The sequence below is a fragment of the Haliaeetus albicilla genome, chromosome 13, assembly GCF_947461875.1.
Source record: "Haliaeetus albicilla chromosome 13, bHalAlb1.1, whole genome shotgun sequence".
Lineage (NCBI taxonomy): Eukaryota > Metazoa > Chordata > Aves > Accipitriformes > Accipitridae > Haliaeetus > Haliaeetus albicilla.
Genome location: NC_091495.1, coordinates 7272291 through 7299038, shown reverse-complemented (window position 1 = coordinate 7299038; position 26748 = coordinate 7272291). Strand labels below are relative to the sequence as shown.

At 39.6% G+C, this 26748-nt stretch overlaps 1 protein-coding gene across 9 annotated transcripts in view; it reads right to left on the bottom strand.

The window, feature by feature from the left end:
• Nucleotides 1-1877: 1877 nt before the first annotated feature.
• Nucleotides 1878-26748, bottom strand: part of ENAH (ENAH actin regulator) — a 100769-nt gene continuing 75898 nt past the window's right edge. For 4 of the 9 annotated variants that reach the window (XM_069800043.1, XM_069800044.1, XM_069800046.1 and 1 more), the window contains 11 exons: nt 25081-25400; nt 23053-23853; nt 20875-21182; nt 20470-20606; nt 20005-20059; nt 19668-19716; nt 16314-16380; nt 13741-13803; nt 9388-9466; nt 6068-6125; nt 1878-4907 (listed from right to left, as the gene is read on the bottom strand). In XM_069800043.1, the coding sequence (XP_069656144.1) occupies nt 4870-4907; nt 6068-6125; nt 9388-9466; nt 13741-13803; nt 16314-16380; nt 19668-19716; nt 20005-20059; nt 20470-20606; nt 20875-21182; nt 23053-23853; nt 25081-25400 (1975 nt within the window). In that variant the 3' untranslated portion in view covers nt 1878-4869. The remainder of the gene's footprint in view (nt 4908-6067; nt 6126-9387; nt 9467-13740; nt 13804-16313; nt 16381-19667; nt 19717-20004; nt 20060-20469; nt 20607-20874; nt 21183-23052; nt 23854-25080; nt 25401-26748) is intronic. The other 5 variants (XM_069800048.1, XM_069800045.1, XM_069800049.1 and 2 more) reach the window with 5 other exon arrangements.

Genomic DNA, 26748 nt, shown 5'->3' with positions numbered 1-26748 from the left:
ATCTTTGCCATTTAACAGTTTATCAAGGTAGGACACCGGATAAAGAATACTCATTGAATAAGATTCAGGACACCAAGCTCTATAAAATAAACATTAGAAAACATATTTATATGATGACTGAAAGTTCAGCTGTGATCTATTTCTAAAATGGAGGTAATTTTACACAGCTCCCTGATTTTCAGCATCACTGTGATGACCAACTACCTGAAGAACCCCCTGTGCAATGAATGAAGATGCCGATTACCAGGTAACATGCAGACACTAGTGCTGTGACTTTAAGGTTTTGCTGAGCTTTCCCAACATCTAGAACTTCAGCTCCTCTTCTGTAGCTTGGACAATTACACCAAGTTCTATTACACATTTTTTTATTAAGATTATAAACCTAAATCAACATGAATGTATTTCCTGTCATGACATATCAGTTCCATCAGTCTTAGGTGACCATCTCCAAGGAATTAAAATATTTAACTCCTGTCAGACCTTTCTACGGTCTGACTTAAAGATACACTCTTTTGAATGTGTAAATATATATTGTGACAGTTGATTTAACAGACTTACTAATTCTCTCTCCATTAAGACTCTCCTAGATAGCATGTAACTGAGCATTAAATAATCCTCAGTGCTTTCATACCCCAAAATCACCCCCTAAGACAAACGATTTAAGTGAACTTTAGCCTGTTCTTCAAGTACTTTGCACTGGCCCCAGTTCCACTGAAATCACCAACTCCTTCCCTTTTCACCCGCTCTCTATCAAACCTCCCGCAGCGATTGCCTACACAGTCAGGAAAATTTATAGACCCCCAAAGAATTGTTAGTCTTGGGCAAAAAGCCAGTTGGGAAACTTTTTCCTTGCTCCCCATCAGGCCAGTCTTGTTCACCTACTGAAAACAGAGGGCATCTTCTCTTGATTTTGCAAGCTTTGTATGATTAATCGTAAGAGATGCACTGGCAAGTAATATTTACCACTGGAACTGAGCCCAATTAAAAGTTTTCAGAAGAGCCTGTGTAAAGTGCTGATAATCACTAATTTGATCAACCGCAGACCACGTTCCTACTTTTGTAATACACAACTTTAAAAAGTAGATACCATATATCTCTAGACACTTGACAGATAAGATTTTGTAACACTGTTCAGAAATTTAAATCAGAAATGTTTATACTTATGCCTGAACACTACCCCAACAATAGCAGACCATTTTAGAATCTAGTGATAATTTTATTTAAAAAAAAAGCCTTTATAACTCATTAAGGTTTGTGTCAAAATTGGCACTGGGTCCAGTGGTTTGCCAAAGCAGGATTATTGCATTACCTCTCTGAACAAAAACCAACAACAGCAGAGAAGTACAGCTTTCGGGATACTAAGTCAAGGACATTTAAACAGCTACTCTCAATATTCTGCTGTAAGACAAATTGAGCAAAACTGTCCTTAGTGTACAGAAAGCTATATTAATCTTTCATGGTAGGTTGTCTTTATTACCAGTATTGAAAATAAGTCAAGAACATAAAAGGAGCAAGAGAAAAAGTCAGACTAACTGCAATTATTTTTCACCTAGTCTTTCCCCCTCCCTCCCTTCCAAGTTCTCCATGGATACAGAGACCGAAGTGTATGCCGTGAGAGAATGTAAATCAAATCATACATTTAAAATGGATTTTAATTTATGTACAGCAGTTACCGTTCACGGATGTTACACAGTCCCTGCAATTACATTCTTAGTAAGGCAAGTCTTTACTTTTCTCTACTGAATCTTCTGATGGAGAAACAGAAAGGAGGGGTGGAATCAACGAGTAAGGAATCGGTCATTAAAAATTTGGGGAATTTGAGTAGTAAACCTCAGAGAGTCTTCTACAAAGTTCCAGAAATAAATGGTGGCAACGTGTATATATTGCAATTTTATTTCATTCGCTCAAACAAAACGTTAGCATGTAAGAAATTTAAAATGACACAATATGATAAAAATAGCAGAGAATGAACTGAGAAACTAAAAAGAAGGTAAACCTAAATGCATGAAAAGTCAACATTCATTAGTGATCATCTTCAGTCTTTGATTGACACTTGATGCTCGCTAACTTTTTAAAACAATGAACTGGAAATCATTATGACTATCTGAAGAGATTTCAGCACCAGCACTAAGATTTTTACATTCAGTTGGTTTGCAGTTGACTTGGTAGCCACTTGTCTATAGTGCAGGTTTATCACGGGTCAGATCACAGTGTTGAGGAAAGCAACGCCTTCCTGGCATTAGAAAGGATCCCCTAAACTGCCCTCAGCTTAAGACATCCATTGTACAAAAGCACAGAACCACCACAATATGGTTTTTAAAGAACTTAAGTTACCAGTATGCAAAATAATCTTAGCTTCTGCAGTTCATTTTCAATACTGAAATCTCTGGAAACGGTGCAACTGTCAGTAAGACAGGAAATGTCTACAGTAATCTTTAATTCAATCCAATTTTCTGGAAAGAACCAATTCGGCAGTTTGGGATTACAGAAAGTATGTATGTAGAAGCAGCACAAAAGACGACATCTGTTCCTTTTTCTTTTAAACAGAAATCATGTTAATTGTAGACCAAGGCACAAAACGTTTAGTGCATAAGCCAGTTCCTTGCACAATCTAGTAGTTCAGCCTTTAATTTGGACCACTTATACCCATTCATGCTATTCCACTATGCTACTCCTGAACTCTCCTAGAAACAAATCAAACATGATTTCTGACAAAGGTAAACGTCCTTGATGCTCAAAAAGTCCGTGTAAAACAAAAAGTTACATCAACAAAGATGAAAATGCCTCCTCTTGTTTTGAGAAAAACAGTACTTGACAAGCTTACTACGGATTTTTTTTAATGCCTTCAATAAACGCATGCAGAAAAATGTTTTTGTTTTTCTTTTTTCTTTTTAAAAAATTATTAATAAATGGAGTTAGGCAATATTTCCACTGTAGTCTTCTCTTAGAATTTAAACCTACAGAAACAGGAAATGTTTGAATTGGAGAAAAATTTCCCATTGAAGCCTTTCCAAAGCTGTAAGTGCTGTTTTGCTTTGGTGTTCAGCACTTAAGACAGTATGTTATTGAAAGCATTTGTCCTATGAATGGAGCTGCATATATTTTAAGCTGAAACATTAATCTCTCCAAAAGTTGTAAGTAAACTTTTCTTTTGGATCAGCACAGATCCCAAAGCAAACATGGCACTGTTACGGCTCAGAAAAATTGACAGTGCAAAGGAAAAAGGAAGATTTTGATCCACATTCTTTGTCCAAAGCACTACAGATCCAATTCACAGAATTTCTATTCCACTGAACTGTACCACATTAAAAAAAATTAAAAAAATAAAATAAAATTTACAAGCATAAAATCTGAAAACCCCAGGAAACAGAAAGGTATCATCTCCCCTAAAAATTATTCTCAAATTGTTGACTGAAACCAACGGCATACCATTGCTGTTTTTCAGTGTTTGGGTTGTGTGGAGCTGTAGAGTTTTTTGTTGGTTTTGAGTTTTTTGGAAGGAGGGTGGCAGAAAAATCAGGAGAAGGGGGCATTTACTGTGACCTGATGCTCCGTCGTTCTAAGGTAACTAACTGCTGTCCTGTTTCATTAAACAATCAAAAAAGGAGTCTCAGAAAAGAGTGAAGCAGAGGGTCATGGTAAAAAGGTAAAGGATAACGCACTTACACAGGGGCATCCTCAGTAATTCAGATGCCTACATGTTTGTTCTCTCACCGAGAAATGAGTTAGGTTCACATGGGAGTTTCAGAACCATTATGGAAGTATTACTGAATTTCAAATAGAAAACTGAAAAAAAGATACAAAAGGATTAAGTACCTGGTTCCATTAACATGGTTACTGATAAAAGTCACGTTTTCCTCATTATTACACATGCATGTAAGATGAAGAAAAAGTGTAGAAAGTAATAAAAATGTGTCACCTTCCCCCTCCCTCATCCCGCATCTTTCTGGGCATAAATTAAGCCTTACAAATGAAAAGGCTACTCTGTGACATGCAATTTTTCTTTTAATTAAAAAGCTGGCTGTGTTGTGTTACATTACAAAAATGTCCACATGCATAAATCTAAAAAAAGCCCCAAAATCTACTGTAAATCTACAACATACTAATGATTTACATTTGACTGCTGATTCGCATTATGTAGAAGTCTTGGATTTGGTAAAGCATTGTAACAATGTAGGAAGGCATCTACATCTTTAAACTCTGGACTGTATTTGCTTTTTTTATTTTCCTATAAAATTGCATGAAGGCTAACTAGAGAGGCTTCCTATCATAAAATTCCAAAACCTTGATATGTCATCACTGTCTAGGTCATTCACTTACAAATATTGCCCTTTAAAAGCGCGCGTTTCTAATTATTCCATGTTTTGTGAACTGAACTTCTACACATCTGATCTTTTAAATTATTCATGGAAATATCAGATATGATAGGAAGACAAACCTGAGATACATTTGAAGTACAACAGTATAACTTGCTAACTCCTTCATTAATAAAGAAAACCTCTCTGAAAAGCCTTCCCAAGCTTTTCCCTGTTTTTTGTCTTAACAACAAATTCTGAAACATGTGCAATTTTATCTTGACATGAGTATACTTCAAAGCACTGTGATCTTGTCTGATAGGTATAGGAATTTCTGCATAATCATTACAGTAACTTTAAGAGTCTTTTCCACCCTGCTGTAAAGGTCAGAAAAAAGCTGCAAACTAGGAGGGGAATAGCATATCACCAGAGTGATGTGTCTGAAGCTTTTCAGAATAAGTTGTTTCTCCCTCCTTCCGAATGTTTGTCTGTCTCCGTTTTCTTCTAACAGCTCACAAAACGTAGTCAGTTTTATACCAAGTTAAAGAGTCACATCGGCTTAGTACTAGTCTTTCTATGCAGTATTCGACTTGCTGAGTTCCTGTCTGATAGCTAGAGAGAAAGAGAGAGAGGGAGAGAGAGAAAAGTTAACAAATCATCAGTCAAGGCAGAAAGCCAGAATACACAACTAACCACTTAAAGGCTCACTCTGCTCCAACAGTCTTATAACATAAATAACCTATACATAAGATAGGTTCATGTGGCTTCAGACAAGTGTCATTCTTAACCAGGCAGTACCCTTTTTCCTCCTGTAAAATTTTTGTTAACTTCTTATTTTTCAGTTCTGCATCTCCAGGAAGTCTATGACCTTATCTGATGACACTCACTACCACTAGGATTATCACAGAGCATATGTGTGGGCTCATTTATTTTAATTTGTTTGTTTGTTTTAAGAGCAGCCTCAGGGCCCTCCCATGTTTGCATCTTACTGTTCTAAAAGGCTGTGGTATACAGCACAGTCAAAATATACGGAAAAGCACTGCATTCTCTGTAGCACAAAACCAGCCAGCTCCTTCTACAACATCAGTTCATGACATCTGATATTTTACCAGCAGTGGTATCAGTTTAATATGACTTACACACACACACACACACTTTATTTTGATACTTTCCACAAAGAAAAAAAAAAAAGCACACCAAGGTAGTTAATCACACACAGAGTTTTATTTACTTCTTGACTGGTGGACCTTTAAGATTATGCTTTCTCAATGACTTCCCTTAACTACAAAAGGCTACTTAGGAAAATAACTTCTGTTAAAATAAAAATGAAAATCCTAAGAATTCTTTTATTACAGACTCTTATGTTACAGACCAGAGAGAAGACTGAAAGCTGGAAGCACAATCCTAGTCTGAGTATTACCAGTTTTGAAATATGCACCTCAGCAGCTCTGGATTATTTAAAAATAACCCACCTACCACCACATGATACTAAGGATAACTGCAAATCACTCATATACAGCATCCCTCCAACGACTTTTAAGAGATGCTACTTGGTGTCAATGTTCTATTAAAACAAAACACACAGGAAAGAAAACACTGAAGCACATCAATCAGAACAGGTCTGTCACAAATGAAAGTATGCCACCAGACTAAGAACAAAGCTACTGTTACCAATGTATCATTCTCGGGCTAGAAACACATTATATTTACATTGTTGTGCACCTGTAGCTACTTACTTGAAGACTGAACAGCAGCAGCAGATTGATACCTACCATCAATGAGTTCTTCCTTTAATTTCGTTAACTCCTTCCTCATTTCATCTAAAATGTCCTATGGTGTCAGAGCATAAATAATAGATTAGTTTTGCAATGTAAACAGATTAGTTTTCCCACCTGTAATTTTCTGCAGAGAGAAATCCAAAATTCTTCTGACCTTTAACCCTTAACCCACACTTTAGCTTCCAAGTTAATCCCCAAAATCTAAAGCATCCCTAAAACATTCTTACTGCAGGCACAATGAAGAGAAAACCTTCTGTATAAGTTCTACAAATTGATTCCTGTAGAACTTATGAGAGGAGAAGGGACATACTGAAGTTAGAATATTGCACTAATGTAATTGCTAAATAAAAAAGAGTAAAAACATCATCACCCCTGCCCCCGGGAAAAAAAAAAAACAACCCCAAAAAAACAAGAAAACCCCCAACCCAGAACTAAAAAACTTGGCATATCGCTTTAAGAAAGCTTTGCTACAGACAAAATGTGATGTGGAATGCAAAGAAAGTAGCTAACTAAAAACTGCAAGCCAAGGAAATATTCAAAGAAAAAAAGAAAAAAAAAAAGGGAGACCAAGTTATCAAGGTATTCCCAGTCACCAACTGGAATGTGAAGGAATGAAGGTGACACAGTGAAGTACCATCCCCTGCTTGCTGTTTTCTCCATCCTTTCGCCTAACTGATGTTAACTGATAATTTGGTGACAATGTTTTTACAAGCAGAGTGGGGGTAGTGTCTAATTCTGCAGAGAAGACTGTCACCTCCTGGACAACTCTGTAGTCAGCAGGAAACTCATCCAGAAGATTTCAGCTGTTTCTTTTTCAGCTTTGGGGTCAGCATGCTGTTTGCAATGGAGCGTGCAATTACTCTAGTGTACTCTAGACTTGAGTCCTTTACAAGCTGTCAGTGGAAGACATATGCGTGGACACACCTTCCCTGCCTGAAGTCATTCCTGGCATAAAAGCACATACCAAAGCTGCAGAGGCAGGTCTCCCAATTCGCCAAGTCTTAGACAAGACTCTTGGACAAACAGGAAAAAGCCCTGGAGCAGCAGCGTGGCTAGCAGTTACTGGGAAAAGCAGTGGCAAGTAAGAGCTTGCCATGTGTCCAGTAGAAACAGTGAGAGACGATTTTGCCTCCAGAGAAAAGAATCTTAACAGAGGCAGCGAGAGTCGGCATGCTGGAAACCTGGGAGAGCTGTGCTTTATGGGCTGATAGGATCCCCATCCTCTGTGCCTTCAACTCAAAAGATCCACAGAGAAGAAAAAAAAACAAGCACCTCAGAAAAAAACCCCAGAATTTAAATAAAGGCAGCCAGACTGCTATCAGCAGCAGCATTTCATGGAAGCTGTAGCAAGAGTACCACAAATCCTTTTGAGATGACAGGAGTACCCCTTCAACTGCATTCTAGAACAACCCCCCACACACTCCAGAACCACCCACTGGGCCAGAACCTGCTCTAGAACCATCCAGAGCCAGACCATGATCTAGAATCAGCCACAATACCAGAACCCGCTCTAGAACAACCCACTGAGCCAGAACCCATGCTCTAGAACCAACCACTAACCGTGAACTCACTCTGGAACAGACACCCCACCTCCCCACCCCCGCTCTAGAACCAACCAACAATGTAGAACCTGCTCCAGAACATCCCTCCCTACTTGGGGACCAGCCAGTTGATCCAAACGCCCCTTCAGGAAGATCCTTCACCTCCAACGCCCCTTCAGGAAGATTCTTCACCTCCAACTCCACAACTCACACCCCTCTAAAAACCACTGCTGCCACCACCACCACACCCCTACAACCAACCACCTCCCAAACCCGCCAAGTCTCAAACCTGCCCCCTGTACAACCAACCACCGCTCTACAGACTCCTGAATGTAGAGCCCCCCGGCAACAGCAAGCACATCGCTCCCCTTTTCAAGGGCAAGGATCCAACTTCAGCAGAGCCTTGCCTGGAAAAGAGGCAGATCACACCCACAATACACTGCGTGCTCATAGTCTCTGCCAGTAAAGTTAACTAGCACCATCTCAACACGCTCCCCAAGAAGAAGAGCTTCCACCAGCTCAGCATGGACAAATGTGGCGGAAAAGCACTGGCAAGACCTCAAACACGGCTCCCCATACCATACAACTCAGACTGGCACTGAGAAAGTGCAGTACTGCTTTTCCCCAAGCATCACTCAGCAAGCCACCAGCAGGCCAGCCACCCCCATCATACCACGCCTCTTCAAGACTGCCACCTACACCAGGGACACCATGCTGAAATGCTGCTCACCCACGGGAATCAGGTTTCCCTGCTGCACGTTGGCCTCACAGTTCCCAAAGAGCCCAAAGATTACTAGGTGCACCACGAAGCACAACAGGGCAAAAATACACAGTAGCATTCTCGCACATGGACAACTCCAAACGCTTTACACGAGTCTACTCAGGTCAGCATCAGACCAATGCCTCAGGCAACAACTGCTCTCAAAAGGACATCTGCACTGAAAGCACCTACCAGCAGCAGCAAAGATGATCATCTTAGGGCCTCCTCAGCAACAGGGGACTTCTCAGTAGTCAGAGGAGCACAAATACCTTACCCTCACTTGCCCCTCTCAGTGCTCCTGTTCTTAGGAATGTGGAACATCTGCTCAGTCTACAGATCACTAGTGCTCTTAACTGATAGCTCCTGTCTTCATACAAGTCACAAAGAGATCCCTTGCTGAGCCTCTGGTTGCGCCGGTTTGTCTGTTTAGCAACTGTACTTGACAAAGGCCTGTTACCTACAGGTAACTTACAAAGCATCCCACAACATCTTTTCCTCATCTGACAGCAGGCAACTACCGCCTTCTTCCCACAAGACTATCCTCAGCTCTTCGCCAGGACAGCTACACAAAAGGGTGTATCACTGGATACTCTTTCACCACCACACTCAAGACCATGGATGCTCATATCTGATATTAAAACACAGTAATACTTGTTCTGCTAGAACTGCTCGGAGGGCTTGCTGTTTGTTTGTTTGCATAGAGAAGAGAAGGAAAGGTTTTCCAGGCAAACCGGTTTCCCAGTTCCATTCATAGTATCAACACCTCCTTGTGTGTGCTGTCTAATGCAAAAGCAAGTACAAGCATCTGTGAGAAAGTTATGGGGCTGTGTAAGCTGCCATCCTACAGTTACAGCTCCTAAGAATACTGAGACATGTCTGGGGAAAAGTAATAACTAATAATTACTAAATCATTATTTAAGTTTGGAACTAGTTAACAAAACAGTTAAAAACTGGTATTGGACATCTACAAGCCCTTATACGCAAGTTTTCTATTCAAAGCATTACATACATACCTGCTTCAATCTGTCATAATCTAGACCTTCTGACTGTACTCCATTGGCACTGGGTTGCCCCGTTGGTGTAGATTTTGGTCTGCAGTACAAAGAGACATCCATGAATTACTAGTCACTTATTATTACAGGACACATAGGACTTTGCCGTCAAACTTGCTAACATTCATCTATCGAAAACATAGTAAAGAATCAGAATGAAAAAAATGTTGGGAGTGAGAGGGTGGGAAAAAAAAATCAGGCAGACCCAAAATACCACACAGAATAGAAAGCAACAACCAAGAACATTTTCCACACATTGGAAATATTAATTACCAAAAGAATAAGAGTTATTAGTTCAAAACAAGAACTTTTCAAGTAGCAGACAGATTTCACTGTCAGTGGTTTCTGATTTTTTCATAATGGGCATGAAAAGCTCAATGCCTTCAAATGTCAAACACTTTCCCTTCTCCCTTTTCAACTGCTTACTCATTTTAAAAGAGGCCCTCTGAAAGAAACGCTCCCACTAACTAATGACTACATGTTGATGCTGTAACTGTATGAATGCTGTGGAATCATCCTGGCAGATTTTCAACATCTGACAGGACATGGCTGAGCAACCTTTAACTCCCCTCCAACCTAAATTATTCCATCAATTGCTTTCTAAAGCTACTGAAAGCAAATACAGTAACAGGAGCAAGATTTATAAGATAATACTTGAGAGGAAGCTCTAGTGGTTTTGGACTATGTCATGTTCAATGTTTGCTTACATAATACTCCCTTAAGACATCAAAAATTTGCTTACCAAGACCATCTTGCGTTTTTAACACGCATTCCAGAAGCAGCTGGTTTTCTACCTTCTCACTTCTCTTTTCTGATCCCCTCTGTTTATACAAGGTGTAACTCAGACTCATGTACTTACTACACTTCCACAGGGCTTTGCAGACCTACAGCTATGAGCAGAGACAGAACCTAGATCCTAACAGCAGGAATACAGAAATGGTTCTCCAGTGCAGCGATGGATGGGTGGGTGGTGTGGGACAAAGAGGGAGGAATGTTCTGCTGTTCTTAATTACTTTTTACATCTTGGCTAACATTCTCTCTCCATTGCTTTATAAAATGTTAAGCCAAAAATAAGCTGTTGATAAAATTGCTGACAGTTCATGTCAAGAGGTTTCCCCAATGTTCAGAATTATCACAAGTATGCTAACGTTAAGGAAGGGCAGGGTATTAGTAGACTAAATTGGGTCCTATTTCATCGTCCTTGTATGTGGCCTCACTGAACAAAAAAGCCTGGCCTCAACTCACTTCAAAATTCTCAAATAGAAGGAATTCATTAAACACTGCATTTTTCTGGATTTGTTACCTGAACATGCAGTCTTATTTATTATGATGGAAGGTGGCCAGGAACAAAAAAAGACAAACCAGCAGGAAAGACACAGTTGTACACTCTACCTTCTCTCAAATAAACAGTATAAAACTATCTTTTTTCAGAACAAAGCAGGTGTGAGGGGCACAAGCGGTATATCCATTGCTTTAGTTTTTCCATTTATTTATGTACTTTTATTTAGCTAACAAAAAAACTGTTCTCAGAAGAAAAAGAATAGTGAACCTATATATATATATTTATTTCTTTGTTTGTTTTTACAAAATCACTACCTTCAGTTTTCATGCTTCTTCCCTTACAAGACAGCAGTTCATCCATGAAGAAACTGTCTGAATACACTGTCTTTGTTCAGTACGAGCTGAATGAGCCTCATACTGGCTTGCCTTGATGACTTTAATAACCTGACAGGACTATTTTCTTATTTGCCAACGGAAGCAAAATGCTTAAAACGTGACTCCCAACAGAAAAGGGCACGTGCACCAAAATTTCATTTTGGTACCACAGAAACTTTCTCAGGTTTGTGCTCTCCAGCAGATACTTTTATCTCTTGTAGGTTCCCAGTGCGAACAATGTTAAGAAACAACATGGGACACAAGAGTTGCCTATTTTTCCTCCCCCTAACCTGCAGTAGGGTGTGCCTGTGTCATTGAAGAGCCTGGCACATTAAAAAAATTCATTAAAACCTTCATACACATTCATAGCTACCAAGTAATTATGGTGACAGGACATTTTAAATTGGTACGCCTGAGTCCATTCATCTTTTCAAAAGGCACTAATTCCAGTGTAGGTGGTAGAAACCTCTCGAGAATTTATTTTAATGCTTCACGATTACTTCTGTGCACTGACAAGTTAGTTATGTCAAGCCTAGTGGCACCCATTTAGGAAAAAACTGCCAGTAGTTAACCACACAAAAGAGAGTCAGCAGAAGGGATTGTATTAACTGTCCCTTTGTTGCTGGACTTTGCATCAAAGCAGAGAGGTGCAGGAACACCCTGTGTTGTTATACCAGCTCGGTTCTTCATTTGGGATCACAATACTCAATTGCTACAGCTGTTTAGATGTAAGTCTACAGCTGTTTAAGCATAAGTTCAAATAGAGAAATTGCCAACATTATTGTTGCTTGAAACACACCGAAATGAAAACATGATCTACCAAGTAAGACAGAAGACAAAATACTCAATAATTTGATAGCGGAAGAAGCTGGAAAATAGAATTCACCTCGCAACCACCAGAAAATCTACAGTGTGCGCTAATGCTATGAAGACAAACCACAGCTTAGGATCTTTTACAAAACTCCTTAGATATCAACCGTGCTTAGTTTGTTATGAAAAAATTCCAAGCTCAAAAACATTCAAGATGAGATCTTTGGCAATTGCTGCTTCAACACATATCTGGAATTTGAAGTGTTACCTACAGTTTAGACCTCAAACTGTGAACACTGACTTACTCTACGCTGAATAGCATGAGTTTTTCAGATTCTCCATATATAGTTTCTGATTATTTCCATTGACTATTGCTTTGTCCCCATACACCATGGCATTACAGCATTTACCCAACATGACTGAAAAAAGAATCAGATGCGATTCCTAGCAATGGGTAACAGGCACCTATTACCCGCCTTAATAGAAGAACCCAAACAAGAATATACTTTAATATTTTAATAAAATCACTGACGACTAATATTTTAATGAGATTACTTTAAAGAAGAGCTCTCCACAGACTGCTTCATGTTTCTTTTGCTTCAGATCTTTAGAATTCTTAGAAAAGATAGCTCTACCAATCATACACTATATACTCCTATCTGTCAAAAATCTCAATAGGAAAGCCTCTTTATAAACTCTACCACTCAGTCTTAAGAATGTATTCCATTTTTGCTTTCTGAAATGCAAGACATTCTTCATTCAAATATGAAAGCCTGTAATTTGTAAACTAGATAATTTCTAATCTCAGGCAAATCTAGCCATCTTCCCCGCAAAATTATCCTATTTTTCCTTCTTCAACTTGCTCAGAAGAAAGATTAATAGTGAATGCAGTTGCTATTAAGAAAAACATTAGCTATTGAAATTTAGTGAATAAAACATCCCAATCATTCAATCCTAAAATGGCTAAAGAGCTCTCCCGTGTGGTTTTTCATAGCATTGCCTAACAGGACAGTAAGGCAACCTCAATAGTCCCTAAAACACCTTAAATCAAGCATGCAAGATAAAGATTTTATTCATGCCAACATGCAGAAAACACCACCCAAGATAAGTAGCTAAAAGGGGAACTTTTCATACAAAAGATTAAGTAGTCACCACGATGACTGCCTTCATGAAAAACAAAGCTGGAATTTGACTTAGTACTTCTGAGGGGCTTTGTAACATGTTTTACCTATGGAAAGCTCTTAAAACCTGAAGGCTTTCAATGTCAGTATTTTATGACTACCACTACAGAGAGTGAAACTGAGATCTACAGCTTAAAATACACATTATGTTAATTCTAACTTGTGAATGTTCCCAACAGAAACATTCACTTATGTCTAACAAGTCCCCCCCTTTTTTTTTTTAAATTTTTTTTCTTCCTTTCCGATGTTTGTCAGGCAAAATCTATTTGTTATCTTTACTTAAATTGTGGAAAGCACATGTGAAAACTCACCTGGAAAATTAATTGCTATTCCTGTGTATCTAAACTTACATTTTTAAAAACCTGCTTCTCAATACACTGCAAATGGTTCACTAAATCCTGGCATATCCAACAGAAATTTGTACCTTTGCAAGTGGCGACTGCCAGAAAACCAGTATTTAACATGAATTCATAGCTGGTTCTTAAGCCATCTCAATTTGTCTTTGACACCATCTGCTTTTAAGCAGTCCAAAAATGGGCTCAACAGGACAAAATGTGAAAAGGAACCTGGTGGTGCGTGTGGTGATTACCAATCCATGTAGAAAAAGTCCAACCCTGAACTGGTCAAAATGGTTATTACAAAGTCTCAAACCCCAACAGGATGATACCTGTTTAATGAATCATAGAACCTGTTTTCAGAAGCAAGCAGATTTTTCCATGGAGATTCCCGTCTATGAAGGGGAGAAACACTACCTTAACAAGCTATAATAGGTCTTAATTTTGTTCAGTTTTAGCACCTTAAATACCATGGAGTTTCACTAGTTGTGTCCCAAGAGATCTATTTGAATGTTTAAGGAAATATTAAAAACACATAGCTTAAATCTTTTCAAAGTCTGCTACCAAAAAAAGGCCTGAATTTAAACAGGACACTAGTTATTTTAAAATACTTAGAACATTCATTCTGAACAACAACTCCTTCATTGTCTACCTGTTTGGAAGCTCTGAAGAGAAAATTTTGCTTACTTGCCAGTTTCTTAGGTATGCTTTATTTTATCCCCGTAAATGACTCATATCCTCTCTGTAGAGGCCAGAAGCAGGTTCTTGAGCCTTACCAGGTGAAAGATATCCCCTTTTGGCAAACACAGTGTTAGTGTTTCAAATAGCAGCACCCTTTGACTAACTCACTCAAAGAAAGTTACTTTAACAAGCTGCTTGCTGAGATAGGCTTGGCAACTGTAGAGAATCAAGAAAAATGCAAAGATATTAAGGAGAGACTTCTACTAATACCTTTTCTTTCTCAGTCCATGAAACATTCCTCATCCTGGCAGGGCAAACAACATTGACTAGAAAACTGTACAAGCAGTCTTAAAATACATGCTATTGCACCTTCCAGCAGGTTATGAAAGCACTGGAAAATAATACTGACATTTAACAAACATGGAATTCTTATTTTGGAAGTACTTTTAGAGTGTACACCTGGTGAGGCTCTCACCAAGCTGAATTCTATCAACATTTTCCATTGGATGACTGAAGACAAAAGCTTGATAGAGAGATTTTCTCAATACATCTCAAGAGAAGTCTCAAGACTCCTCTGTACTCCTCTAGGTCAGAAAACATTTTTAAACAGACCTCAGTAACCTCTGAATTTCACCAGTTGAAACAAGATCAATGAAATAGGATGCATAAAAGAGTTTACAAGAAGCTATGTCTGTAGGGACAGGTAGAATAAAGACTTAAGGACATGCCAGACTCCCCAAAGGAGTCTGTTATGGAGAATTGCTCTATTTACTAATGCCTTCACTTTCCTTTCTTCAACTGCTTATCCATAGGGTATCTATAGCAAAAGGGCCAGGTCAGCAACTATCTTAAACAATATGAAATCTAAAATGCTCTTTAGGATTCCTTACACAAATTACTTCTGTGACAAGTTCCCCCTCAATGCCATGTATTGACACCTTGATCTGCTTGAAAACAAGAGACCTTGGTTAAAGCAGGCAAGACCTACGGGGGGTGAGGGGGAAGAAGGTAGGGAGAAGTCAAGGCTAAAGGTAAAGCAGTATTTTGCTACACTGACAGTATAGCAGAGAGGACATCGCCACCAATGTCACCTGCTTTTTGATAAAAAAAAAAAAAAAAAAAAAAAAGGCAAGCAACCAGAATCAAGGCTGCAGACTTTTTAGGCTCCTGGACTTAGTTATTTCTGAAAGACAGACAAGAATACTGATACAGGCTGAGTGTTTAGTGCTGCAGTTTTAGAACTGAAGACTTCGATGGCAATCTCGACCACAAGTAACGCCACTTAGAGAATAATTGGTTCTTCTTCTCTAATCACCAAATCTTGCATAGCTGTTTCCAACAGGCCAGAATTTTAAGGAGAATTCAAGTCATTTCTAACACAGCATTCTCAAGTTTAACATGTACTTTTGTTTTCTCTCAAGAAATTCAGGTAACGCTGTCAGATTATCACAGGTCAGAATCCTTTAACCTCTGTATGCAGACTGTACAGGAATTCTAAAATGAACCACATGCTTTCTGCTTAACATAAATGGCAATTAAATATACCTCAAAAAATAAAAATGCTAAAGCAGCCATTTCACTCTTTTGCATATTGAAATGCCTACTGAAATGCCCACTGCCTACCAAAGTTCCACCTGACAAGTTATCAAAGATTGGTTAATGCACTGAAGGATGTAGGATATATTTCTACAGTTCTTTAGGATAGACTTCCTTGGATTGGCATGAGACAGCTACTGAGAACTGTCACGGAATCAAATTTACCCAGATGGCTTATATATCTAGATAACCATTCTATGACTAGCACAGAAAAAGAAAGGAGAAAACCCATTCACTAAATTTACTAATGAATATATGAATCACAGCACTGAATTTGGTTTTCCCTTGCAAGAAATTTCAGACTTAAAAATTTGAAGAAATAGAAGAATTAAACATTGCTGCAGGCAAACATACACCTTAATAATTGAAGTTATACACCAGCAATTGTTAAGTAATCTTTTGGGGTTTTACTTTTGATTTTACTGTCAAAAGTTTCATTTACTAGCGTTCTCCAAAAGCAGCTCTTCATTCCTAATTAAAACTGCCAAAAGCAGTTTCACAGCAGCCATTTTAAACCCATACGCTTTGCTTTTACTACTATATTAAAGTGATTTTTGCCCAGTATCTTTAACAGCATGAGCAACAACAGCATACATAAGGAAAAGATAGCTGGTACAAAAGGGAGTACCTGGAGATAACAGGTGACTTGCTTCCATTCACTGTATTTGTTCTTTCCCAAGGCTTTCTTGTTAGTTCTGGAAAACATAGTGAGAAGATTAAAAACTCTTTTTCTATTCGTTGTGTAATTTATGTGAGGAAACTTGAAGTTCCTGGCAACTTAAGTCAGCTGCTGTTGGGTTTTTTTGTTACTACATTGCATTAGGTCTTTCATATTAAGCTACCTCCTGTTGTATTCATCTTATTTTTAGTCATACTACCATTTATGTTGCGATAGCATCTTAAAGTCTCACTTTTGTTCTAGACATTGTAAATGCCATTTGATTCTTAATCCAGCTGGGAGAAAGTCTGCCTATACTTTAAGTATCTGATTGCTTCAGTTGTGAAACACAGAATTCTGGAACTATAACCGAATAGCTTAAAATACTAGGGGAAGATGTTTTTAAGCTAAAGGAGTTTTCATGAGCTGTTAATGAATTACAGAAGATTAATTCAGTGTCAATTTCAATGAAGCGACAGCAGGGATGATACAACCTCACACAGCTAGAATACCTTCCAGCAACAAGGTATTTATTTTCCAAAGTCTTGTCCCCAAAAAGATACTTCAAAAGTTGCAATATGTAATTTCCCCCTTTCAAAATAATACAGACTCAAAAATAAAGGTACCTTGCCCTAGGATCCAGAAGAGATCATAGTTTACTCACCACCCATGATACCAAAGTTTTACTGTGCATCTCTTCTCCCATCTGGGCAGCTTATACTCTATGGGCAAGCAGTCTATTACACACTGCAGAAGAGGACTTTTGGGCCTAGTCTATAGGCATAAGTCTAATTTGTAGTCAAGTTTAAAAAGCCCAACCTATCTTTATACGTGCTTATGCTTCACTTTCCATTATGGAGCCTGCTTTCAGTACTGCTTAGAATGCTCTCAAATAAACTTTGACTTGCTATCCTGAATTTATTACAGTGATCTAAAGTCACACGTGAAAGCCAGCTTTATTGTGCAGGTTGGTTTGTCAACAGCAGACAGACAGAAATCACAGCCAAAACAAGGCAAACAGTTCAGTTAAGGACTGTTTATTTTGTGTTCTCACATGGTGAATGAGATTGATTTTTTTTCCTTTAGTGGTCTCACCTAAGCCCTTCCTCAGGACATACCTATCACCACAAATGCTTCATTCCTTATGGATCAGGTTTTCATTCCTTACAATCAGCACAAGTTAAAACAGTCCTTCTGTAGTGTGAATTGTTATTACTTACTTGCTATCATTACTTACTCAGGACTTTAACGTGCCACTGATCTTAGTCTTTATTTCAGATCTGGGTTTGTTTTGTTCCTTTTCTCTTGTACTGCTCAGCTCTGCTAAGCTGGGCAAGCTAACAGGCAGAAATGCCCTTTCAGAGTCTCATATTGACCAGGCAGTTCTCTGGGATGCAGCTAGATCCTGAGAAGAGTATCTGAATTGCAGAATTCTGCTAGCATAGCCTGTGACCCAGCCTACTACAGGTTGCCAGTGCTAGTAGTAAGTCTTAAGCTTAATTTGATATACCAGGCTTCAGGACTTGTCCTGCCAAGGAGTTATTTTAGCTGTATCTGCAAAATTGAGAAACCTTTGCTATGGCTACGGCTTGCTGAAGGACCCCATGATTATCCTTACCTAGCTGAAACAGCTACATTATCCAAGGGTCATACATCTGTTGCCTAACCCATGGCTTTGAGCTTGTTTGTTTATATTATTACCTAACATGCTGTAACTTAGGTTTTACTTAGCTTTATGTGACTGTTTCTTCCCCTAGAAAGAATATACCATATATAGAAAAGGACTAGTATGTGTAAGTAATCATGGTGTAACTCTCCCTGTAAGTAACAGGGGGAGAGAGAGTACAGCCCCTTAACAGAGTTGAAATGTGTCAAAATAAATGCAAGGAGACCCAAGCACAGGACAGAAGAAATGTCTCCCCTTTCATCATACTCCTCCTGACAAAGAATGTGGAACTCTGATAGTTCACCACAACAGCACATAGGAAGGGTAAGCGGAACGCCAAAGAAGTAAATCCTAGCAAGTCTGTGTATAACAATTTCAGTTATATTATTAATGGTAATTAGACATAATTACACAAATTTTTGACCTGGCCTCTGCTCAGTATGCCAAGCAGTCCTCTTAAACATTTTGAAGACATGTTCCAATGATGAGGCACAGCATTACTAGAGCATTGTACATCATCAAGAAACAAAGTGAAATCTCTCCATTGGAAGGAAACAGTCAAACCTTTGGATGCATTTGACATTTTAAAGTTTGATGAGGCTTCTTATTATGACAACCAATTAAAGGAACCACTCCACTTCCACTGTTTTTGATTTCCCTCTTTTGGGCCTATATTGTTATTAGAAGTGTTCCAAAGCAGTCATTTCCCCAAGGCTAAGATCATCTCCATGTTTAACAGAATGAAGCAAACTCCTAAAACTCCTAAGCTGGGGGGGGGGAGGGGGGGATGGGGGTGGTGGGTGGTGTGTGTGAAGAAAAACTTGATTTGTATTAAGCCATTTATTGCCTTGCAGTCTAATTTCTTTAGACTACTGTATCTCAATACTAACAGGTTTCCAGTTATTTCCATCCAGACACACTTAGCTCTTAGCTCTCCTTTTTATGCTACAGCCAATGGCCACCTGGGTTTTGTTCACCCTGCAGCAGTAGTTTTCCATATTAAGGCCTACACACCATCAAGTGGCTGAATCATCTAGTGAAGTAGTATACACATGGACAAGCAATCAACAGAGAAAGCTAGAATATACTGAAAACTGGTATATTCATTACCCAGTCATTTTCCTTCTGCTTCCAGTATCTTTTGGGATGACAAACTGCAGGTTACATGGCACATCCTCCCCCTTTTGTATGCACACAGCGGGAGGTGGCCAGGGAAGCTAAGAGTACAAGAAGGTACTAATGAAGGACAGGAGAAGAAAGTCTTAAGTGTCACTTGAGTTCTTGTAACACAAGCATTTATAGTATGAATACATATGCATGCTGACAATGCACCTTGGACAACTACAGAATTGGCGAGATGTAAGCTTTCCTTACCGACTGCAGCAGAATCGTTGGCTACACAGTTCCAAACTCTGCCACAAGCATTCCTCAGCAGAGGAATCATGGTTAAAGAATTTCTACTCCATGCACTTATATGGATTTAGAAAGGACACTTGCATGTGAAGGAATCTTCACTAAGGTACCTGGAAGTGGCAACTGTTTCTGTCTGACTCTGATAGTCTTGCATGTCTGCCTTGAAGGAAAAAAACTACTGTCCCAACTCATGCACATTCACTAGCATTATAGAGTCACAGAGTTCACAAACCTGTGCTACTTACCAGGTGTGCTTGTTGAAGAAACTTTAGCTGTTGAAGACTCTGATTCTTCCTGATTAAAAGGGAGGAGAGAGGGAGAAAGGGGGGAAGAGGAGAGAAAAAAAATCACCTTTGACTCTTGTGAATCTAACAGATTAACCTCAACTGTTTAAATATTTATTTCGCTTTTTATAGATATTTAAATGGTTCTGCTCAATTGTATGTAGAAAATGCACTTCACAAAAGAGTGGTTATGTGTATATATATGGTAAAGTACAACTAATCTCTCATGTACACCATTAGAATCTTTCTCATAATATAGTACTGAATAATGTGAAATAGATAAAGTTTCTCAACTCACAGTTTTATCTTCTTTCTGCTCTGGTTCTGTTGATCCCTTTTCAGCAATTCTTCTCCTACAAGCAGAAACAAAAGTTACCCAGATCATCATAGCTTTAAGATGGAAGAATGTTGTTTAGTGTAATTAGAGACATACACAGCCTGATGGCTAGATAATTGACAATTAGTGTTTAAAAAGGTACTTTCAAAATACTTTGGAGGACAAAGCCCTCCTGCCAAAGCAACTGTGCAATTCTTTCTCCTCTTGAAGTCTGTATCCCCTCCCCTACTGCTGCACAAAGACTTACACAGAAGTACTCGATTACACTCAAGTAAAAATGCTATTCATAAAACATTATCAACTTCACAAAGCAACCACATGAGCAAGCTGATGTTTATTTGATCCTTAGCCAGCCGCAAACAGGCACCCAAAATCCTACCTCTGCGATGACTAAGCATCTGGAGCACAGCCGAAACAGCTCCTTACCTCCTGGCTAGCAGGGCGCTCATTTCTTCCATCAGCCCACTGCCTCCCAAGGGAAGCGGACCATTTCCACGGCCACTCTCTGTTTTAGATGAAGCAGAGCCTCCTCCTCCTCCACTTGAACTGGAGGAGTCTTCACCCTGCATAATACACAAAGTAACAGCAGATGTGCACATAAAATTATAGCTGACTTAATGCAAGCAGCAAAGTTCACATATGAGAAAGAAACAAACGTACAAAGAATGTGATGGGCTGGTAGTACATCCTGTAATGCTTTTTGAAGAGCGAATTAAGCCCACCCCAGAAGTCTTGATATGCCATTAATCTCGAACAAAAATTACAAGCAGTTCAGGAAGACAGGACTTAGAGACAGGAATTGGAGAAGGGAACAAAAAGAGTTGCATTTACCCGCGAGACTTTCCTAAGTTTGGCTCCAGCAAGTGCGGCTGCTAGTCCAGTTAAAGGGCGATTTTCTTCGGACACAAATCCCACTGAAAATCCAGAGGCGGGGAGGGGGGGAGCAGGAGGTGGAAGGGGAACGGGAGGAACTTGGCTAGGAAGCGGAGGAGGTGGTGGTGGTGGCGGCGGAGGCCCTGAAGGTGGAAGTGGAGGTGGTGGTGGTGGGCCAGGAGGAGGTGGGGCTGCTACTGAGGACTGAGCTGGGCCAGGGGGTAGGGGCGGTGGGGGAGGAGGTGCAGGTGGTCCTTGGACAACACCTAGTATCAAAGACAAAACAAATAGACTATATTAAGGATTTAGAAAAGAAAGACCTTGCGTCCACCGAGATACTGGTTCTTTTGCTCAGTGTATGAGACATTAATACTGGTAAGGATCCTTTTTATAGGCAAGGAAACACTGCAAGTTTCAGCAGGAGAGAAGCATTCTTATTAAATGCACTAAAAATATTACATAATATGCTATAAGAGACAGTTTCAGAGGATTTTATATACAAAACCCCTCCAGTCAGGTTCTGTGCTGCAACCAAGAAGAATCTTACACCGGGGAACAGGCAAAGCTTTTATAAAGAGTCAAGTCAGGCACGAGCAACAGACCACATAGGAACAATACTGTTTGTCCAAATGGTGCTAAACACAGAGTGACTTTTCATTGTACTAACAAGCATTTAACATGCCACTCAAACTACCTGAACCCTTGAACTGTTTGAGTTCCAACACTAATTTCTAAGCTGTATAAAAATTTTTCCTCTAAAAAAGATTCCAGGAATCAACTTTAATAATTTAATACAAATGCTAATTAGTGAGACAGAAGACTGATGTATTTTAAGCTGATGGGAACAAGCTTTTCTATTTTTTTATCCATGATTCCTTTAGTGCTTTAAATTCACATTGACATGCAATACAAAATGTGTTTTGAAGAAAGAATATTCTGACGATTATTGTGTTGTTATTATTATAGGAACAGTTTAAGAAATTGTGACTAAGAAAACAGCCCTACACATCCTCCCTGCCTCACCCAAACTGCCATAAGCTACTAAAAAAGCTGAGCAACTACCTTAAGCAACCTCTCCAGGCAGGAATTTCACACACAAGTCCTCCTGGTTTCCTACTCTGCTAACCACTGTATAAATTTAAAAGCCTTTTCAACTCTCTTGGTGTCACTCACCATCCAAGTGCAAGCTTTTTTTCCATACTACAAGCGAGGCCGTTCACCCTATTTTCCACTCCATCCCAGAGTAGCTCACACCTTCATTTCAGACAAGAGAGTATAAGCAGGATCGACTCTGCGTGACTTGTGTGTGATGAAGCCACAGCCTGCTCATCCCCCAGGAGTCCCTCCACCCACACCTTTAGCTGAGCTACTGCAGACTTACATACAAAGACCTAAATCTATCAAATCAATATAAAAGCAGGATTCAGGTTAACAGAGTCATTTACATCCATGTAAAACACATTTCTTATCATATTGGTACAGTGTCCATTAAGACTGTCACCTGCTTAACCAAACTTTTTCTCTAAAGTCTTTTTATCTATGCTGGTAGAATACCACAGGAAGACCCATCTTTTGTGTGTGTACGTATGTATATATGTATGTGTGTGTGTATATATACATGCGCACATACAGCCATATATCAAAATATGACCACTCTATAGAAAGAAATGCTGCAGGTGTTACATACTACTTTCTAAATTTGAAACTACATAGAGTATCAAACCAGTTCAGATTATTCCTTGCTTAAGGTCATTCACATGTCCAAAGCTGCACATACATTCTTCCATGTTGGCTGCCGTTAGGAAACTAATGATGCTGCCTATTAACACCACATTTCAAATAAACTGACAGTGCTAGATTCACCAAGCACGTCTTCCACAAGCTCTGTCCTCGACAGGTGAGAGCTTAAGAAATCAGAATTTTACCTACGACAGGCCACAGAATGCCGGCTCTTATCCACGGAGCTTTAAGGTTTCCCTTACCCCAGTTTCCAAACGGTATTTCGTTGTGGTATTAAGATCACTGCAACTTCGGAAGCATCGTATTAATTCTTTGGGGCAGTTACGGGCTTTGATACCAACTGGCTTCGCCTGCATTCCTGATTAGTGCATTAGTAGCAATAACAGAAAGCCTTACCCTGCTGGGTCGTAGGTTCAATCGGCTGAGAGGCTGCCTGCAAGACTGGCTCAGAAGCAGAGGAGTCTCCCAGCACAGAGTTTAGAGAGTTCTCAACAGAGGCAGGGGTAGCTGCAGAGGGAGAAGGGAGAACACTAGGCTTGGATGAGGGAGTCGAGGCATTCGGGGAGTTGGGAGAAGGAGAAGCTTGAGGTCCAGAGAGTGACAGAGGCGGAAAGGAAGGCAGCGGAGGGGGGGGAGGCGGCGGAGGCGGAGTTGGACCTGAGGTAGAAGGTGAAGGAACCGGGTAAGCCAGGTTTTCAGGAAGCCCGTTAGAAGCCGTGGGAGACGTAGACGTTTGGGTCACTGGATTAGAAGCCGACACTGGGAGGACGGGTCTCGGACCAGTAGCTTTGCCTGGGGGACTGCTTATCATTACTGGAGGAGATGGGGGAAGGGGGGCAAAACTGGGCGCAGACCAGGCGACAGGCTTTGTATTTGGAGGCAGAGTCGCCGGGGCATTGACGGGAGAAGGGGGCCGAGAACTTTTGTTCAGCGGACGAGGAACCGTAGCGTAATGGGGGAGAACGGGGTGGAAAGCTGAGCCTAAAGATGTAGCAAAACGTGATGCAGAGTGCCTTAGAGGCGGTGTAGGGGGAGTGGAAGTCGGTGGTGCAGAAGTCACTACAGCGTACTCCGGTGTGGCCTCCGACATTGGTGCTGAGACTGCTTTTGCATATGATGGAGGAGGTGCTGAAGGAGGCTGGCAACTGGAGTATTCAGGAAGTGGAGTGCTATACGGGGAGTTGTCGAAAGATGGAGCTGGACAGAAGATGGAAAGCAGCAGCAAAGGCAGGATAAAAAAAGGAGAAAGAGAAAAAGGGAGCTAATGAAGCAACAAAACCAGCATTCAAACAAAATGTATAAATGTAGACTACAGTTAGTACCAGAGGATTAGGCACAAGTGAAAATACTGTTAGGAAAGTTTTACATATTATCACAGCTGCTTTTAAATTTTACCAACTATTTTTGTGCCAACATTTGAATTTACAAGTACGTTTTACAGTAAGTATTCTCAAATCCCATCTGTGAGATGGATTAGATATAGGGTTGATTAATCAGTCTTTCATCAGCTTTTATCTTCTTGTTTGGTTGCAAACTGCAAGCAAGTGTAGTGATCTTAACATTTGTTACAACTCCACTAATAAAACTCATACCATAGGCAGCAAGTAAGTATCATCTTTCTCTTCCCCAGAAAAAGCTCCATCGCAAACTTGGAAGTACTGGGAATAAAACTACCAATAAAACCCTCCGCTCTAAAATGACTAGCTCTTACATAGTATTCCTTGACTTTTACCATGAGCTGACTTCTTACATAAATTGAGTTTGTTACTAAAGAACAACCAAGCGCTTGACTAATGTTCCATTATATTACCAAAATGAGAAAGCTTTCAGTTATCACTGGATACATTTCCGCAGGCAGTGCATTATCTTATCTCCACATACATACAATACATTTCACTGTAATGTTACTACAATGATAAATTAAGCAAGACTTCACACTGAAAGGCATTTCTCACACTACTACTTTGCCTTATATAGGTACATACCTTCTACATTAACACACTCAAGCTGATATGTTTAGTTTTGGGTTTTTTTTTTCCCCAAATTATGTAACAAGAATACATCTTGTTGAATAGAGCAAACAACGATAATGGAATTGTAACTCATCATACTTTAACCAATGTTGGAGGTGCCCAATATGATTCGAGTTCTTCAAGCAATCAGCGAGTATGGCAATGGAGTGAGCAAATAGTGCAAAAAAATTTATTTTAGCATTAATGGCAAATTATGACAGGAAAGTCAAAGCTCTTGGGACTTCTTGCCATAAAAAAAAAAAGGAAGCAAGTCCAGCAAACAGAAGCCTGAAATACTGACTGTTGTTACACCACTGTACTCACTGCCCTTTGTTGTTTCTCTCCCACTCCATCACCCAAACTCATAAAGCGTAGTCTGGTACTTGAATACACTTGGTTTTTAAATTCTTACCAGCGTTTGAAATTCTTCTCTCTCTCTCCCATTCCAGTTGTTCCCTTTCCAACTGTTCTTGCCGTTCTCTTTCTTGCCTTTCCCGTTCAAGTCGTTCCAGTCTTTCTCGATCCTGCCTCTCCTTCTCTTGTCTCTCCCTTTCTAGGCGCTCTTGCCGTTCCCTTTCTTGCCGTTCTCTCTCCAGTTGCTCCTGTTCTAGACGCTCTCTTTCAAGTCTTTCCCTTTCTAGCCTCTCCCTCTCCAGCCTCTCCCGTTCCATTCGTTCACGATCCAGCCTCTCCCGTTCCAGCTCCTTCTGCCTCTGTTGCTCTTGCAACTGCCTACAATCATGAAGAAAAGAAAAGAAAAAAAACCAAACCCTAAGTTGCAAAGCAAAAACCAAAAATATTGAGCAACTGTTAGAGGACAAGAACAGATAAACTAATCAACAATCTTTGCACCAGCGAGAACAAGAGCACAGCATTTGCACCTACATAAAATTCTTAATTCTACATGTCATTTTTCTGAGCCGGATAATAGTTTTATTATGTTTACGGTAAAAAGAATCATATATCCAATTTCCTCTTAACTAATTTAACATTCCAAGAGACATCTTTCAACAGGTAAGAATAGAAAGCTGCTGCTGATAATTTACTAACTGATACAATCTTCCCAGTTTGGAATATGGAGTTACATTCGTGCTTTGCATAGTATTTTATACTCGAAGCAGTGAATAAAAGTACAGTGAAATAGCAGTAACACGAATACCCATTAAAAAAAACCACCCTCAAACAAATTATGTTTTTCAAATAAACTAGCCAGCTAGCATTTATCCAAATTTTACAGAAACATCAAAATCTACACGTCCCTCTCCACTTGCATAATACTACATGCACATACAACTTAACTGGCATCAAGATGAGAACACCCTGAAGGCAGAGGAAAACTGGACATGGTCAGAAAAAAATCCAGGGTGCAGCAGCCAAGGAAACACTGCAGGGAGCTGGCAGGGTTTCCAGCTCATGGGAGTCTTTGCAAAGGAAAGCAGAGAAGGAGAAGATGTGGAGAGGAGGAAAACAAGTAAAAGCCAGGCAGAGGAAATATAAAGAACTTGCTAAGGGTAAGAAGGAATCATGCAAAATTTGCTGCCAAAGCCACTAGGCTGGCTGAAAGAAAGGACTTTCCTGCAAAAATACAGTGGGAAAAGCTGTAAACAACCCTTTTGCTTTTTTTTCCTCAACTTGTTTTGTATTTTCTTTAGTTTTTTGGTTTGGGGGTTTTTTAAATTATATTTTTAAAAGATACATGTTTTTAGCTGGCTGAAATATAGCTTTTTGATTTTCAAAGCTTTTTCATCTCTTCAGGGAACTCACTACTAAAACAAAAATTAGGCACATCCTCCTCAAAGCTCTGGCCAGTATGTTCCTGCCAATACATATCACTGAAAATATTGTTAGTTATCATCCTCTATTTGAATTCTTATTTTCAAAAAAATATCATGACATTTAAAAACTTGTATATAAAGCACACAGCCATTTTTTTCTGCCACGCTTCAGATGCCAATTGAAGATAGCTTCTCAACAAATACAAAGCACAGACAGCTTTTAACTATAAAGCAAAAAGGAGACCTAAATTTTGACACCTTGAGCTACTAGATATGTGTCTTCTATAGACTGCCACTGGGCAATC